This window comes from Galendromus occidentalis, unplaced genomic scaffold (assembly GCF_000255335.2).
Source record: "Galendromus occidentalis unplaced genomic scaffold, Mocc_1.1 scf7180000077485, whole genome shotgun sequence".
In the NCBI taxonomy this organism is placed as follows: domain Eukaryota; kingdom Metazoa; phylum Arthropoda; class Arachnida; order Mesostigmata; family Phytoseiidae; genus Galendromus; species Galendromus occidentalis.
In genome coordinates, this window is record NW_003805473.1 from 1,739,742 (window position 1) to 1,754,214 (window position 14,473).

The following is a 14,473-nucleotide window of genomic DNA, read 5'->3' on the forward strand; positions in this document are numbered from 1 at the left end:
AGGGATTCTTCGGGAAACGCTCATCCGAGTCTGTGTTGGAAAGCCGGACGGGAATTCTTCCGAGCCGACTTCACAGGCGCGATCACAGCTAATGATATGGGAATAGTTCATTGTGGCTTTCCACGTCAAGTTTTCCGGACTGGTCTTGCGTGACTCGAAGCGATTATCGCAATCATTCTTCAAGCTCGAATCAGAGGATTTCTGGCTGACTGCGGATTCTGGGGGTCTGGCTCCAGAAATCTTCGCAAGCTACAGGAAGGGTTTCGGATTCCCGTTGTTTTTGCGTGCCTTAAGAATAGGGAACCGCTCCATGGAACGACCTATACTCACAGTCCCGATGATTTACTTTTCGCGGTCAGCTAATTCGTTCCATGTATATATTGAGACCCAATAACGTGTTTCTTCAACTCATGGGCCTCATGACAGGGAATGCCGTTTCTGACGGAGCCACACCACTTCGGAGTTCGTATCGGAAGTCTCCTTCAGTGTAGCGGTAAGGGGGAGAGGTCTCGGGACCGAGACTCTCTATAACACGCGGTCGTCAACTCTTCCTCCTCTGGAATCCTCGGCCGAACCAACCGTTCCCCGTCTCGGTTCTCTGTTGGGGAAGCGATTCTCCAGTCACAACTGCATCAACAAGCAAGAACAATTCCGCTCAAGCAGGCCCGACGAGAGGGGGGTACCGGGACTCTTTTCCCCGGGCCCAGAGTTTCCGGAGGGGCCCCTGGCTCAGGCTTTGGTCTAATAATTTTGTTTTCGTCCTAAATCCCCCCTTTTCAAAAGATGCATGGAAAGGAAACTGAAAGTGATGCGTTCGTTGCATATTTTTTCCAGTAACAGATTACAGACCGTGATGAAGAGGGGCCCACTTCCGAATTTCCCCCCGGGCCCAGAATTTCTCGCTGCGGCCCTGCGCTCAAGTCGTAGTGTCGACCGGAATCGAATGCACTGCGGTGATTGACCGACATATGGGATCTCAGGATGATGCTGAGTGCCAAAACTCCCAGAACCTTCAAAGCATACGTCCTGCTGATTCGCGCTCTCTCCCGGAATAGTAACTCCGGGGAACGCAAAATAATGGACTCCCTTGTATTTATGCATATCAAAATATATCTGCCACGATAGGCACCTTGACACTGATATTCGCTAACACGTCACGATTTGGCGTCACGGTGGGCAATACTTCCTCCAAAAGCGCACAAATTCAAAACGTGCATCGAGAACATATTGCAGTGAAATCCGCTCCAAACTCGCCGGTCGCTTTCGAAGCCGGAAGGCTGAATTGTTTCCTCGATAAGGGTAAGTAAAAGTGGAGTTCCTCAACTTCTCCGACGTCTGTATGAGCAGCGCATCAGACCCTGTGCTCATTCTGGCTCTACGTCGATCACCACATCAAATTCATCACTCGAGGTTCACAATTCTCGAAACTCGAAGATGGTACGATACCCAATCGAACCTAGGCGCATTCGATTCTCGCTCTTTTCCGAATGGAAACAAAGTCGCGCATTCGGAAGTCTCGAGCAACGAGCGGAAATCTTCCGGCGACGTACTTCTCCGCCGGGTCTCATCCGCATCCTTACAGACAGGATTCGATGTGAAAAAACTGATCTATGAATTCATGCTGACAGCAAGGTCGTGCGTTCGACTCTCGAATTCCTGGCATCTTGGAACATCTTTTCATATGTCTCTTTCTCATCCGCCAAGTGATATCGCCGGACATATGTTATGCCCCACATTCACGGCACCGGAATATTCGGCATCTCTCCGCCTACGAGCTAATATCCTAATGATTTGCCGAAGTCTTCATGAATTCCGCTCAAAGGCCACTGTAATCCCGAGCTCTCTCCGGACAGGCTATGTTCTGTGATGGACTCCGGGATACTCTACCCAATCAGAGAAAGCTAACGATATAGAGCTAGAATGTCGACATTCAGAAACGTCCAGAAGGCAACCGAGGGTTGCCCGCGCTCATCGGATATGCATGAAATGCATACAGCTTCAAACTTATCGATCTTCCAGTCTGATAGAGCGCACCTGAGGATAACCTAATAGATGTCTCTATTATCTCCGGAGCCCTGATCAGACGCGTATCACGAGTGATGGCGGGGGGCATTGGGGACCAATGATTTCCAAGATGTCCTCGCCACCAACCCTTGGAGACGGATCGCGACGAGCCGCACAAGTGACTCTGACTTGCCGTCAAGAAGTCGTCGGGCTATCGAGGACTCGTGTCTTACAAGAGTATCCGCGAGACATGGCCTCGCAGCATTGATCAGCCAGATCAGCTGTCGCCCGGTGCTACAAGACTTCGAGTTCAATCGTCGTCATCGGACTGGGCCCTTAGTACCGAGCATCGGAATATTCGGATATAGATCACATCGTGGTCTCAGAGGCATCTCGCCCTTGAGGTATTCTGTTCTGACGCGAGCAGGGTAACTTCCGTGTAGTGACTCGCCGACGAAAGTGTCCGATGCCCTCGACTGTTTATGCTCGGGACAGCCGGACGTCCTTCCTTCGGGCAGCCCACAATCGGATTCGCTGACGACCGCGAATTCCGCGGCTGAGCGCAAAGATCTTCGGATGCTTCACCAATCCATACTGTTTGAACGCGGAAAATGTTGTGAACTGAGCTTCCGAGACAGCTCTGGCATGGCACTACACAAAAGAATACACGATCGTATCCCATTCCCCCATGCTCTCAAGCCTGGAGTTCCCCTTGGTATCCGGATAAGATGACGAGTAAGAAAGATGTTATGAGGTCTCCAGAGGCGCTCACGCTCCCGCGCCAGCCGAAGATGAGATCTTTGTCGAGGTCGAAACCATCGAGAAAGACCGCGAATCATACAAATGAATGGGTTACGAATTTTGAAGCGCAAGCTCCTCTCGTCAAGGGTTCTCCAAGTGCGAAGTTTCTCGAGGTGACTCGACGTTCCTGTCTTGACGCGGATTGGGCGCTGATCCTCTGGCTGACCTTCAGTCCGCCCTTGGACTCCGTGCCCATCCGGGACTGGGCTCCCGATGAGCGGAGATAGTTATGTAAAGGAGATTCATAAGCAGGGGAATGCTTCTTCCTGATCCTCCCTGATCCTTCCAGAATCAGTTCCATAGTTACCCGATGATGAATCGCACTCCATTCATTCATGGCTCCCGCTCGGCGGGAAACATGGAATGACCCGGATATCTCGGGATGCGTTGTCGAGGAGCTGCAGCCGATTTATCTCGAAAAAAGGAACCGACTAGCAGGAGCCCTTCATTGAGACAGTTTAGTAGCCGTCGTCTGAGAAAGCATCTTTACATTAAAAGGTGAGAGCCTAGAAGGAAATCCGGAGCTATACTGATTCAGTGCGATCCCCACCACGCGGATCGGTGAATTACCGTTAAGAATGGAGACCTTGGAGAGATGAGTACTCAGACCGGGGCCGAGTATCCTACGGAAGAAGTATCAAAATCCTCACCATGGCATCATGGACGACATCCATCGACACATATCCTGAAATCGCTTTGAGGTATCAGGCTCACTCTATGCTGATCTCCCTTAACGGGCGAAGTATCTAATTCCTGGATATACCCCGAAACAGCTCGGCAGCATGACGCTCTTCCCAGGAATACTGTTTTGCTTCTTATATGCCCTACCTGTGAGTTAGGAGACGAATCTATCGGTGAACTCTGAAGATAATATACCAGTCGATTGAAATGCTTATCTCTTACACTGAAATCAAGCGTCCTCGAAATTCTTAATGTTTCCAGTCGAGTTCAGCCATGAATGTCACCAACGACACGGACGAGTCCGCATTGTACGAAGAAGATAACCCCTACTACCGGCCGTATATAATACCGAAAGTGAACGAAAGCGAGTACGAGATCTTAGAGGGCGACATTGTCTTAGACCGCGAAGATCCGGAGGGAATTCATGCGCGGAAGGGAATGGATTTCGACGAGGTATTCGGAAGCGCGAGATGGACGAATGGAACTGTACATTATTGGCTCCCTGGAGGTGAGTAGCGTTGCGTGAAGGAGTGCAATATCGAGGAATTTATCACCCGATGAATGCTGTTCTCAAAAACGCGAAGCGTGCCACTGCACCAAAATATTCGGCAGTTTATAACGTCGTTAGACGCATCCCGCGACTTCTACAAGTCGTGCTTTCGAAATCGATCACGTAGCTGTACAATCGGGACGTTGATTCCCATGAGCTTGCTGAGACTTGTGGTTTGGTTTCGCAGCCCCAGTTCTCTGCGCTGCTCGAAGCCTTCGACTCGAGCGCCGAATCCGCCTCAAAACGATGGAATTCTTCACGATGCGACGGCGTCGCCCCAATGCCATCGAGGAGCAGCGTCTCGCGCTTCTTGCGGGCGTGATTCCGTCATTCCTGCCGGGGAGACAGGGACGCAAGAACTAGAGAGCGGCGAGAACGCTCGCTTTTTCTCTGTGCTAACCCGAGATGAGGGTGGCGAAGGGAACCTGTGTCGGGGGGCACCAATCCATGGGGTCCCTTGTGGCGGTCCCCACACGAAACCTCGGCGGAATATTGCGAGGCCTACGCGGTCTCCTCGTACTCGGTGGGGTCGTCTCCGTCGCTGACTCTTTCTGAACTCTTCTCAGAAGCTTCCAGCTTTGCGGCTGCGGCCGTAATCGGTCGAGCGCTCTCCGGATGCTTCAAGCACCGGCTGCGAATCCTAATACGGTCTGAGGCAATCAACCCAGTCATGTCGGCCCGACCCAAGAATCCCAGTTTCTAGAATGAGGTTCTGTCCCTCGGAGTCCGGGCATACTCAGCAATGTAAATGTGCTGAATCACGATGCGAGCTGGTTCGATCGATATGGGCAGGCCGTGGAGTTCGGAGGAAGAATGAGCTCTCGATTCATTACAGATTTGACAGGTCGACACATCCAGGTGATCAGAGGTGCCATTAAGCACTGGGAGGAAAATACGTGTCTGCACTTCGAAGTTGCTGGCCCCTATCAACTATTCCAATACATCCACTTCCGCGGCGATCTCGAAGGGTAGATGATTTTTGCATTCCGAATCGATATCGTCGTCGCCCCGAATCGTCTAATTTTCGTCTAGGGGAAATGCTCGCTCGAATAACTCTTAAGCGTCTATCTTCCAGCTGCTTCTCGTCCCTCGGTCGTCGACTACTCCGCCAAGATATCAATCTCGGCTCAGGTTGCGTCAGCGTAAGCTCTCGAGCATTGACAGCGTAGTTACAAATATGTCGCGGCATTGAATTGCTCACAATCAGTTTCGGCTATCGTTCCGCCGCAGCGTTCGACCGCCATCCATGAGATTGGACACGCCATTGGGTTCTTCCACGAGCAATCCCGGAGCGATCGCGATAATTTCATAAAGATTTTGTGGAGAAACTTGAAACCGCGGATGATTCCGCAGTTCAGGCAAGCCAGAGACGATCCTCGAGGGGTTGTGTACGACTACTCTTCAATCATGCAGTATCCGGAATGGGTACGTTAGAGGTCCCGATTATTATTCTCCGGAGCGGCGCACTAGATTTCGTGTCGCGAGACACAACTCGGATGACCCGGGGAATCTTGTATCCAGGCGTTCCAAGCAGATTCCGAGAAGAACACAATTGTGACCCTCAACCCATTTCTGCAATTATCTCTCGGAAATCAGGTGTTGTCTTTCCGCGATCGGAGATTGGCCAACCTAATGTATGATTGTGATGGTACGGACAGCTGATCAGAACAGTAACACCTTCGACGAATTCCGAGAGTGTGAATTGAGTTCGACGTCCTCGATTCCCCCTAAGTGAACCAACTTCCATTCCAGCGAAATGTCCAAATCGGAGAACCTTGAGGTGCGAGAACGACGGCTTCCTTTTCCAGCGATACAATCAGACCGGGAACTGTAGCTGCGTTTGTCCTCCGAACACATCTGGGGAAAGATGCGAAGAACTGCTTGATCGCGAATATTACGGTCAGCGATGGGATGACATGCTGCGCTTCATATCGCTCTAGTCGAGCAGGAAGATTTGGAGGAATTCAGTTTGCCTGTTTCATCGACAGAATATCCGAAATGTGGCGGGAACATCACGTCCGAGGAACTGATACAGACCCCGAACGCTCCGAAAACTGTTTTCGCCGACGGCGGCTGCGTCTTCTGGATTCAGGTATGCTCATCGACTGGCGTCGCGCCGAATAGATACACGTATGGGGAAGAATTGAGAGATGTAGCTAGGGGCTCTCTGATTCCCGAACTGATCAAGACACCACGTCCCGGTTGCAGGCACCGGAGGGAAAGCTTCCCACCGTCGAGTTTCGCCATTTCAAGTTCGAAGATCGTCACAACGAATCGGTCTATCCATGGAGGAAAGAATTGAAATGCTCGCGCGAAAAAGTCGAGATCCGGACAAGGAGTCTCTACGAAGGCAATATGTGAGCTGAATACTCTTCGAATCCTTCAAACTTGTCCGCGACGATCCCGGCTCCATCTGGAGCAAGGGACATGTCGCGCTCGTCGACATACTTTGGGGGTTGTTGTGTCGTATGCTCCTAATGAATTTCTCCACGCAACAGGTACTGCTCGGATGATCTCCATAAGAGGAATGTGACTTCTTCGGGAAGGGATATAATCATCATCGCCAGCCCCAAGTATTCGGGCATCCCTGGAGGTTTCATAGCACAAGTTCATTTCATCGATGAGCCAGAGGTAGCAAGCACCACCGAGGGACCCGGGCTCTTCGAGAAAATTTTCGGCTGAGCTAGCCGTCTCCCTCGATTCAGAGAAGACCGGACGAGTCTCCCAACTTCACGGGAAGACTGAAGATACTTGACATAGATATTTCCAGGACATTAATATAGTAAACACGAATTCGCGCAATGGTCCATTGATTCTGTTTCTTTCCCCCAAGACGAAGCTTTTTCGGCTGTCATTCGCTCGAAAAGTCGTGACATGTGTAGCGGAGGAGGGTTCTGGGTATCTACTTGAGCCTCCATTCATGCTTATTTTCGATGGATGATGGCCAAATATTCCCATCGCAAGTCTACATGACCGGCTTCTCGTATCTCTGGAGGAGCCGATTTTGACGGTGCACCACGTGTATGATGAATTTGTAGAGCACTTGATTGCGACATTATTTCCTCAGTGTGATTTCGTCGCGGTTCCATGAATACCAATTTCTCAGTATTCGGGGTGGGGGTGTTCCGACGTTCGAAGTATGGGAATCGTCCCTACATGATGGACGGTGATTTTCCGTTCACTGCGGGAACCAGATGCACGATTCTGTTCCGCTAGTCAGTATCACTCGATAGACCTGCTCGAACAAAAACAAGGGTCTCATATGAACAACCCGCATATATCTTGATTTTTGGCCATGAGGGTCAACGTTAAGGGTTCCCGGGAAGTCACATAGAGTCTGCTGGGGAGGAGCGAGAACAGAAGTGTTCGAGATGAGATGCAGAACGGAAGTGCTTTTTTACGTCGTCGGTGGGCTTGCGGTAAGTTCCCCCGGCATCTGCATTGAGAGAAACTTTCTGATGAGCGCCTCGAATCCGGCTCGCTATCACACTAACAGTTTAGAGTGTTAGAGGCATTCCGATTCTCCCTCCCGGAAGTAAAAGCCTTTTATCCCGCCTCCAAACACACAGAAACTCTGGTTTTCTTGACGATCATCAATATTCGGGGGGGGGGGTGAACCAAGATACGTCAGGGGGCGACAATCATTGAATCTCATGCCCACATAAAATCAAAAGTTCTTTCAGCTGAGCAAGTCAATGAACATCACGGAAGACTCTGACGAGTTCGAGGAAGACGACCCGTTTGACCGACCCTTCGAAATACCAGATTTGACTGATCTCGGGCTCGTGACTCTCGATGGAGACATCGTGGTGCCCTTGAATGAGACTTTCACAAGGAAGGGAATTAATTTCGATTCTCTAACTCAGCGGATGCGTCGTTGGCCTAACGGAGTCGTCTCCTACTGGTTTGGTCCAGGTAAGCAGCTGAGCTGACAGAGGACGAGATTTCTTGACTGCTCGCCTAGGTAGAAACCTGTCATGTAGGGAGATCATTTCCTGCGGTTAAATTGAGGGCTTCGAGTAGAGAGTAGATCATCATCCTTCCGGGCGCTCTGAGCAGGATTCCGCCTATGCTGTTCCTTCTCTCGGAGTCTCCCGCGGAAAACCGCTACTGATAGCCAATATTGTCGGACGGCAGAAAGAAATCGATCCGGCGGATTCTCCAGAATGCTGGCGAAATATTCCGGAATGGCCCGTCGAGTGGCATCAGTACACCAGCAGACTTTCTCACGTGTGGAGCGCTCCTGTCCTCCCGAATTTTCCATGTCGATGATTTCGGCTGGAAACATCGAAGACCTTTTCGGATGGGCAACCCGCCAGGAGTCTGCCCCTAGAATGTGTCGCGTGATCGATCTAGGTGGAAAAATGATTCTTGTGACTTATGATCTCTACGTCGGTTTTCTCGCCCATGATCTCAGCAGACTCCCCGGTGCTGGACTTGGGGGGAGTACGTCCAAGCCCTTACACGCTTGCTGCTCATGGAGCACTCCTCATTCCGTTCTGTAGCGTCTCGACGAGCAAGGCGGGTGGTGTCCGCCCCTGGCATCAGCGAAGAGGGGCATCGAAGCATACTTACTGCTTTAGAAAATCACGACGCAGTCAAGGAGTCGCCACTCGCGGCACGTGGGCTGCCGACTTCATAGGGAACTCGAGCACCACACGATGCGCGGACAGAAGGAAGACGCCTTCCGGGAAAGAGCAAAATATGGGGTTGAGTGCCGACCCGGCTTATTTCTGGAGTGATCAGTGCCAGTTCCGCAGGAACCCTTGAACAAGGTGAGGTCCGACTACAGCTGTCTCAGGAAAATTCACGATTGGCGGCACAAATCAAAGGAACTCTGCCCTGAGGGATCCGTCGACAGGAGCAGAGCCCATGGTGATGCCCAGATCATTGGCTGTCTGGTTCACCCCAGAATCAGGTACGGCGCACCCAGCTCCGGAGGAGGAACCGCTTTGGAGTTCGCCCGCGGCATCAATCAGCCCTTCTGTGCCTAGGATTTGATCAGCTCCGGCGATCAGACACTCAGTGCTTCGACGCTCGGGTCGAATGAATTTCCACCGGCCGAGACCGTTCCGGCTGGCCAGCATTTGAGTTGGCAAGCCGACCTGCCGTTGGCCATCTGTTTCCCGCGAAGCCTTCAGTCTTTCAGTGAAAGCTTTTCACGTAGCGAACGACCTGTTGGACAGGGCTGACACGACGCAGTAGGTCACCTCCCTCCACGCTTACCCCAAGTCACCATTCTGACGCAATTGGAGTACATATGTGGTGCTTATACTGGAGCTCCCAAGGCACACTTCTTCCAGGTCTGACGAGCCGTCATCGTCGAGTGTTGAAAGAGTCCATGAGGCACTGGGAAGACAACACCTGTCTCAAATTTGAACCTGCGGGATTCTTCCAAATGTCGCACTACATAAACTTTCGCGGCGATCGTTCGGGGTAATTTCGAGCTACTTGTGAGCGGCCCGATGGAGGTATTCGATTACGAGACCGAGCACCCGACTCCTTCTAGAAATCTATTGTAATCTCCATAACACATTCCCTTACAGCTGTTATTCGATGGTGGGCCGTATGCAGAGCATCCTCGGTCAGGATCTTAACCTCGGCCGGGGTTGTGTCAGTGTGAGTCGAAAGAGTTTCTATCAAACGTTTCATTTGATCTCTGATCTTGCAATAAGCTACCGCCTTCTCAGCTGACGCTTATCGCCGCAGCAAGGAACCGCGATCCACGAGCTCGGGCATGCGATCGGATTCTTCCATGAGCAATCTCGCAGCGATCGCGATAATTTTATAAGAATCCTCTGGAAAAATGTCAGACCGAACATGGTCAATCAGTTCACGATGGCATCGGACAACCCCAAAGGAGTGCCTTATGACTACTCGTCCGTGATGCAGTACCAAGAATGGGTACGTCGAAATCGAAGGTATCACGCAGAGAATCGGATCTCTCATCAAAAGTTGTCGTGCGCTCTGCGAAGCTCTTGTCTTCATTGCAGGCATTCCAATCGGATGCTGAGAGGAATACGATTGTGACTCTCGATCCTTTCCTACAATTATCACTCGGGAATTCGGAGCTGTCTTTCCGCGATCGGAAAATGGCCAATGCTATGTACCGATGCGAAGGTTTGGACCTCCCTTTTGACCAACATCAATCAGGAACAGAGCTGTGCGCCGAGAATTGCAAGTCCCATAGACACAATGCTGAAGCGCCGAGGCGCGCCATGGCGCTTAAGGACTGAGTCTATGGCACCGCACGCCGCGTCCTGGACACGGCGCACAGCACTGCTCAGGAACGACGGGCGCGCTCGTGGGACCCGGTTTCAGGTCGGCATCGGTCTCGATGACATGCTCTCTCTTACAGAGAAGTGTCCCAACCGGGAGAGTTTGACCTGCGAGAATGAGGGTTACCTCTTCCAGCGCTTCGGAGAAAACGGAAATTGCAGCTGCGTTTGTCCTCCGAACGCAACCGGAGATCGTTGTGAATTACGTCTCGAACGGAGCTACTACGGTGAATATCGTTAGTCAGGCACCGTTCATCATGATCGAGAGAGTCTTCGTAAAGGGAAATTTTATGAGTCCGACATGATTCCTCAGATTATCCAAAGTGCGGAGGGAATATCACATCCGAGGGAACGATTCAGACTCCGAATGCTCCGTACACGACATTCCCTGACGGCGGTTGCGTATTCTGGATCCAGGTACGGATGCCGGATTCTAAGACTTTCGAGAATCCGCCCGAAACATATATGGCTGTGCCTCTCATTTCTCTTGGACTTCATCTTTGAGACCGCAATCCGAGTAAACCGATTTTTTGTTTGCAGGCCCCTAACGGGAAATATCCTCAGATTGAGTTCACGGACTTCAGCTTCCAAGGACGAAGGATCAGTCCCCGCAATCCTCTTTCTGGCTTGAAGTGCCCGAGAGAAAGAGTCGAGATCCGCACGTCTAATCTCTTCGAGGGAAGAATGCAAGTCTCAATTTGTCCCTTTGAAACAACGGAAAGTCCGCCCTGATTCCCGGCTATCGTGTAGCTATCATCCAGAGCGCCGACGCGCGCCTGACGCGGGAGCTAGAATTCGTCAAACTTGAGTCAATTTCCGCAGGTTCTGCTCAAACGATCTCGAGAAGAGAAACATCACCTCGTCGACGAAGGACATGATTATAATCGCCACACCGAAGTATTCTGGCTATCCGGGGGGTTTCAGGGGAACCATCCGGTTCGTTGATGAGCCTGGGCAGGGTTCCGCGACCGATGGGGTTTCTGGATTCCTAAGCTCTATATTTGGTTGAATAAACTCGTACGGTGCGTCGCTTCTAGCGAAGCTCGCTCGCTCGCTCGCTCCAAGCCGGGATGTTTGAACTTGTCGCAGCCTCCCGGCGTGTAAGAGTGAGTATAGAGCGGGATCGTTGGCTTTCCTCGGCCTCGGATGGCTTCGCGAATATCGACGCAGAGAGAATCCTCGAATGGCCCCTCGATTTTCGACGAATAATAATCATGCATGAATTTCAACTTCATGCCTCGAAGTATCGTTGTTGGGAATACGAAGAGGCACGGAGAGTAGTCAAGCTCGATGGTGGAATCTACGCTCGAGTGCTATGGGGTACGGAGTGAGAAGCTGCGACGAGAAGTATGTGCGATTCTCCGCCTTGCATCATTATTCCGCCCGAAGAACCAGTCCGACCACCTGATCGCTCCTCGGCTCGAAAACGCGTCAAGCCTAGACGACGATGCTATATAGCTTGCGCATTCTCTCTGCCTTAAACCGCTGTCGAGATCGACAAGGCTAGAGCGATCAGGTTCTTAAGGAGACCTCCATGACGTGCGTTCCGTAGAGGATTGATGAAGTTGGGCATCGAGGAATGGAAGATGCGACAGGCGAGGGGGTCGAGAGACACCTCACAGGGGGGGGGGGAAAGAAGTCGAAGACAGCAGAAGAAATGAAGGAGCAAAAGGAAGCGGAGGAACTGAAAGGGCGAAACAGGACAATCTGACGACCAGGAGAAAAGGAGGAACTAAGCATCGAGATACGCGGGAGCCAGGTCGGCCGCGAGCGTCCTCGGACTCGAAAAATTACGCTTTTGTTCTTTGGAGTAGATGAGATTTATTCAAATGAGAGCACGCTGCTAGTCCAATTGTGTAATTAGCGTACAAATAGTGTTGTATCGAGTTGGCGTGAAAGTTGATTAATGGAATACAATGGTATCGTCATTGAATGGTTCTGCGGTCCGTCAATTCTGGATCACGACTGATATTTATACAACCGACGGCCACCATGGTAAATTTCTCCATGCTGACCGTGCGGACTTGGTTGGATGGCTGGCTTGCTTCATCATGGTTTGGGTACAGCAGCAGCTAAATCCGTAGTTTACTCGTCGTTGTCTTCAGCGTTGTCGGACTCTTCTTTGGCGGCCTTCGGTTTGCGTCCTCGCTTCTTGCCCGCTGCAGCAGCCTTCTTGGGGGAAGCCTTCTTCTTCTTTGAGATCGAGCCCTTCGGGCGGCCGCGGCCACGCTTGGCGCTGCTTTCAGCAGCAACCTATAGGGGCGAAAATCTCTTGTTAGACGTTCCACTGATAAGTCTCCGAAATTCTCTTGAACATGCACGTAAGGGGATAAAGAGGAATGCGAGGTCTCAGTTCTTTCGGACTATATTTTTTGATGGGCATCGTATGAACTCCTTACCTTGCTCTTTTTCACGGCCGGGGAGGCGGTTTTCTCTCCCTCGGTCTTCTTGGGCCTACCACGGCTCTTCTTCTCCTGCACTTCGGAATCAGACATCTGAGGACGAAAATCGAAATTTGAGGAATGGAACGCCTCCGATAACGGGCTCGAAATCTTCCGAGGAATGGGAATCTTCGATATGTACTCATGACTCCTCCGACGAATTGGGGTCGAGAGGAAAAGTACCCTATCGAGGTTGGGAAAACTCCTCAAATTCGGGGATTCCAAAGAATTGGAACGACATTATATGTGAGATTTTCCATTCCCACAGCAAAGCGTAAGCGTCGTCCCAGATATCGGACCCATTATGGAAGAGGTCCGCTCTCCAAAGCCTGCACGAATGCCTGACTGCCTATATGTATGCTTGCTTGCTTGAAGGGAGAAGAAGCGGCGCTCGCTGTTGCAGAAGCAGCAGCAGCACCACCACCACGAGAAGCGCCAACGGTCGCCGAAGCCAAACACAGCTTAGCTAAACTCGAAGCGCGCTTCGCAAAACTCGGTTTGAGAGCGCAGGCGATTTTTCTACATGAGGTTTCCCGATCGAATACGTTCTCCTGTGTCTTCCGTACTTGGACCGGGGTGCGTTTGACCTCTGACGCGGTCATGGCAAATTTTCTCGAGATTCGGCGAAACGCGCGGGAAACATTGGAAAACCCACGAAAAAAATCGATTGTCAATCGAATCTCTGACGGAAAATTTACCTATGCGATCGAAAAAAATAACAGAATTTTTCCCAGACTTCCTGTTATAATGCTGGCGTTGTTACAGCAAGCTTGAGCATTGTGAGTAGTAGCGAGACTAGTCCCGGCCGACCTCCATTTTCTTGTCGGGTTATTTATAAAATAGCGACCTGCGAGATTTTTTCAACTCGTCGGAAAATTTCTCTCGGAACCAGAACCAGCTGGAGGTGATAGTGCGTAAATTCAGCTCTTCGCTGATGTGTGCAGCTCGCGGAAGCAACGATACGTTCACGCCCAAAAAAATTCTTTAGGCCTAGCTCCCATGGATGTCAGCTCGCTCGCTACTCCGCCAGCCAGCTGCGGATAAGTCTAGCCGTCAAACGCCGCACATTGAGCGAGGCGCTCCTCCTCAGCCGGCATCCTGCGGCACATCGGAATGGAGTTCGCTTTCGCGTGGATTTTTTCCCCGCGATTTCCTGAGTCTACGATTGTTGTTTCGAATACTAAAACTCACCTTCGAGCGTAGCTGGTCGAGGCTCTCAACTGAATTGTGGTACCGGCTTTGGGTCGCGAGAACACCAGAGCGAAGCGACGCTGGGAGGGAAAGAGACCTACGTTGGATAGTCAGCGCCCTCTGTCTACCAATGGAAAGCATTGCCGCCAAACCGGAGGTGACGTCACAACTTGTTCCCAACGAACTTTCCTGGCCCTAGGAAGCTTGATAGTCGCACTCCGATCGCTGCTCGGGAGTGAATCGGATTTCGATCGATAATTCCCCCGATCGCCCTGCTCCGAGTGCGGCGCAATGATCCCTCTATTTATATAATTTTATTTGAAGATTCGCGTCAACACCGACTGACATCGCCTGCGTCGCGAAAGAGAGCATGAACCACCATCAACAACACCACCACGACGACGAGCACAACGATCGCTGCTGTCGTCGCAGGTCGCTGCTTGCGCGCTATGAGAAGCGAGAGCATAGATGCGAAACCCTACGCAAGGAAAGGATGCGCGCCATGATGAATTCGGAATTCGACGTCC

General features: G+C 51.4%; 2 protein-coding genes across 2 annotated transcripts; one reads left to right on the plus strand and one right to left on the minus strand.

Moving 5' to 3' along the window:
• The first annotated feature begins 3,587 nt into the window (after nucleotides 1-3,587).
• On the plus strand, nucleotides 3,588-11,323 carry LOC100898651 (uncharacterized). The gene is made up of 18 exons (XM_003745894.2): nucleotides 3,588-3,635; nucleotides 3,748-3,994; nucleotides 4,872-5,004; nucleotides 5,112-5,178; nucleotides 5,267-5,461; nucleotides 5,558-5,684; nucleotides 5,789-5,935; nucleotides 6,025-6,128; nucleotides 6,245-6,393; nucleotides 6,535-6,674; nucleotides 9,340-9,472; nucleotides 9,583-9,655; nucleotides 9,746-9,940; nucleotides 10,030-10,156; nucleotides 10,395-10,541; nucleotides 10,628-10,731; nucleotides 10,855-11,000; nucleotides 11,137-11,323. The coding sequence occupies exons 1-18, from the start codon at nucleotides 3,588-3,590 to the stop codon at nucleotides 11,321-11,323; spliced, it is 2,469 nt and encodes an 822-aa protein (XP_003745942.2).
• A 787-nt stretch (nucleotides 11,324-12,110) lies between these two features.
• LOC100898940 (high mobility group protein I) lies at nucleotides 12,111-13,990 on the minus strand. Its single transcript, XM_018640490.1, has 3 exons — nucleotides 13,947-13,990; nucleotides 12,714-12,809; nucleotides 12,111-12,567 (listed from the first exon to the last, which is right to left on the minus strand). Exons 2-3 carry the CDS (start codon nucleotides 12,807-12,809, stop codon nucleotides 12,400-12,402), a joined length of 264 nt encoding a protein of 87 aa, XP_018496006.1. The 5' UTR covers nucleotides 13,947-13,990; the 3' UTR covers nucleotides 12,111-12,399.
• Between the last annotated feature and the right edge of the window lie 483 nt (nucleotides 13,991-14,473).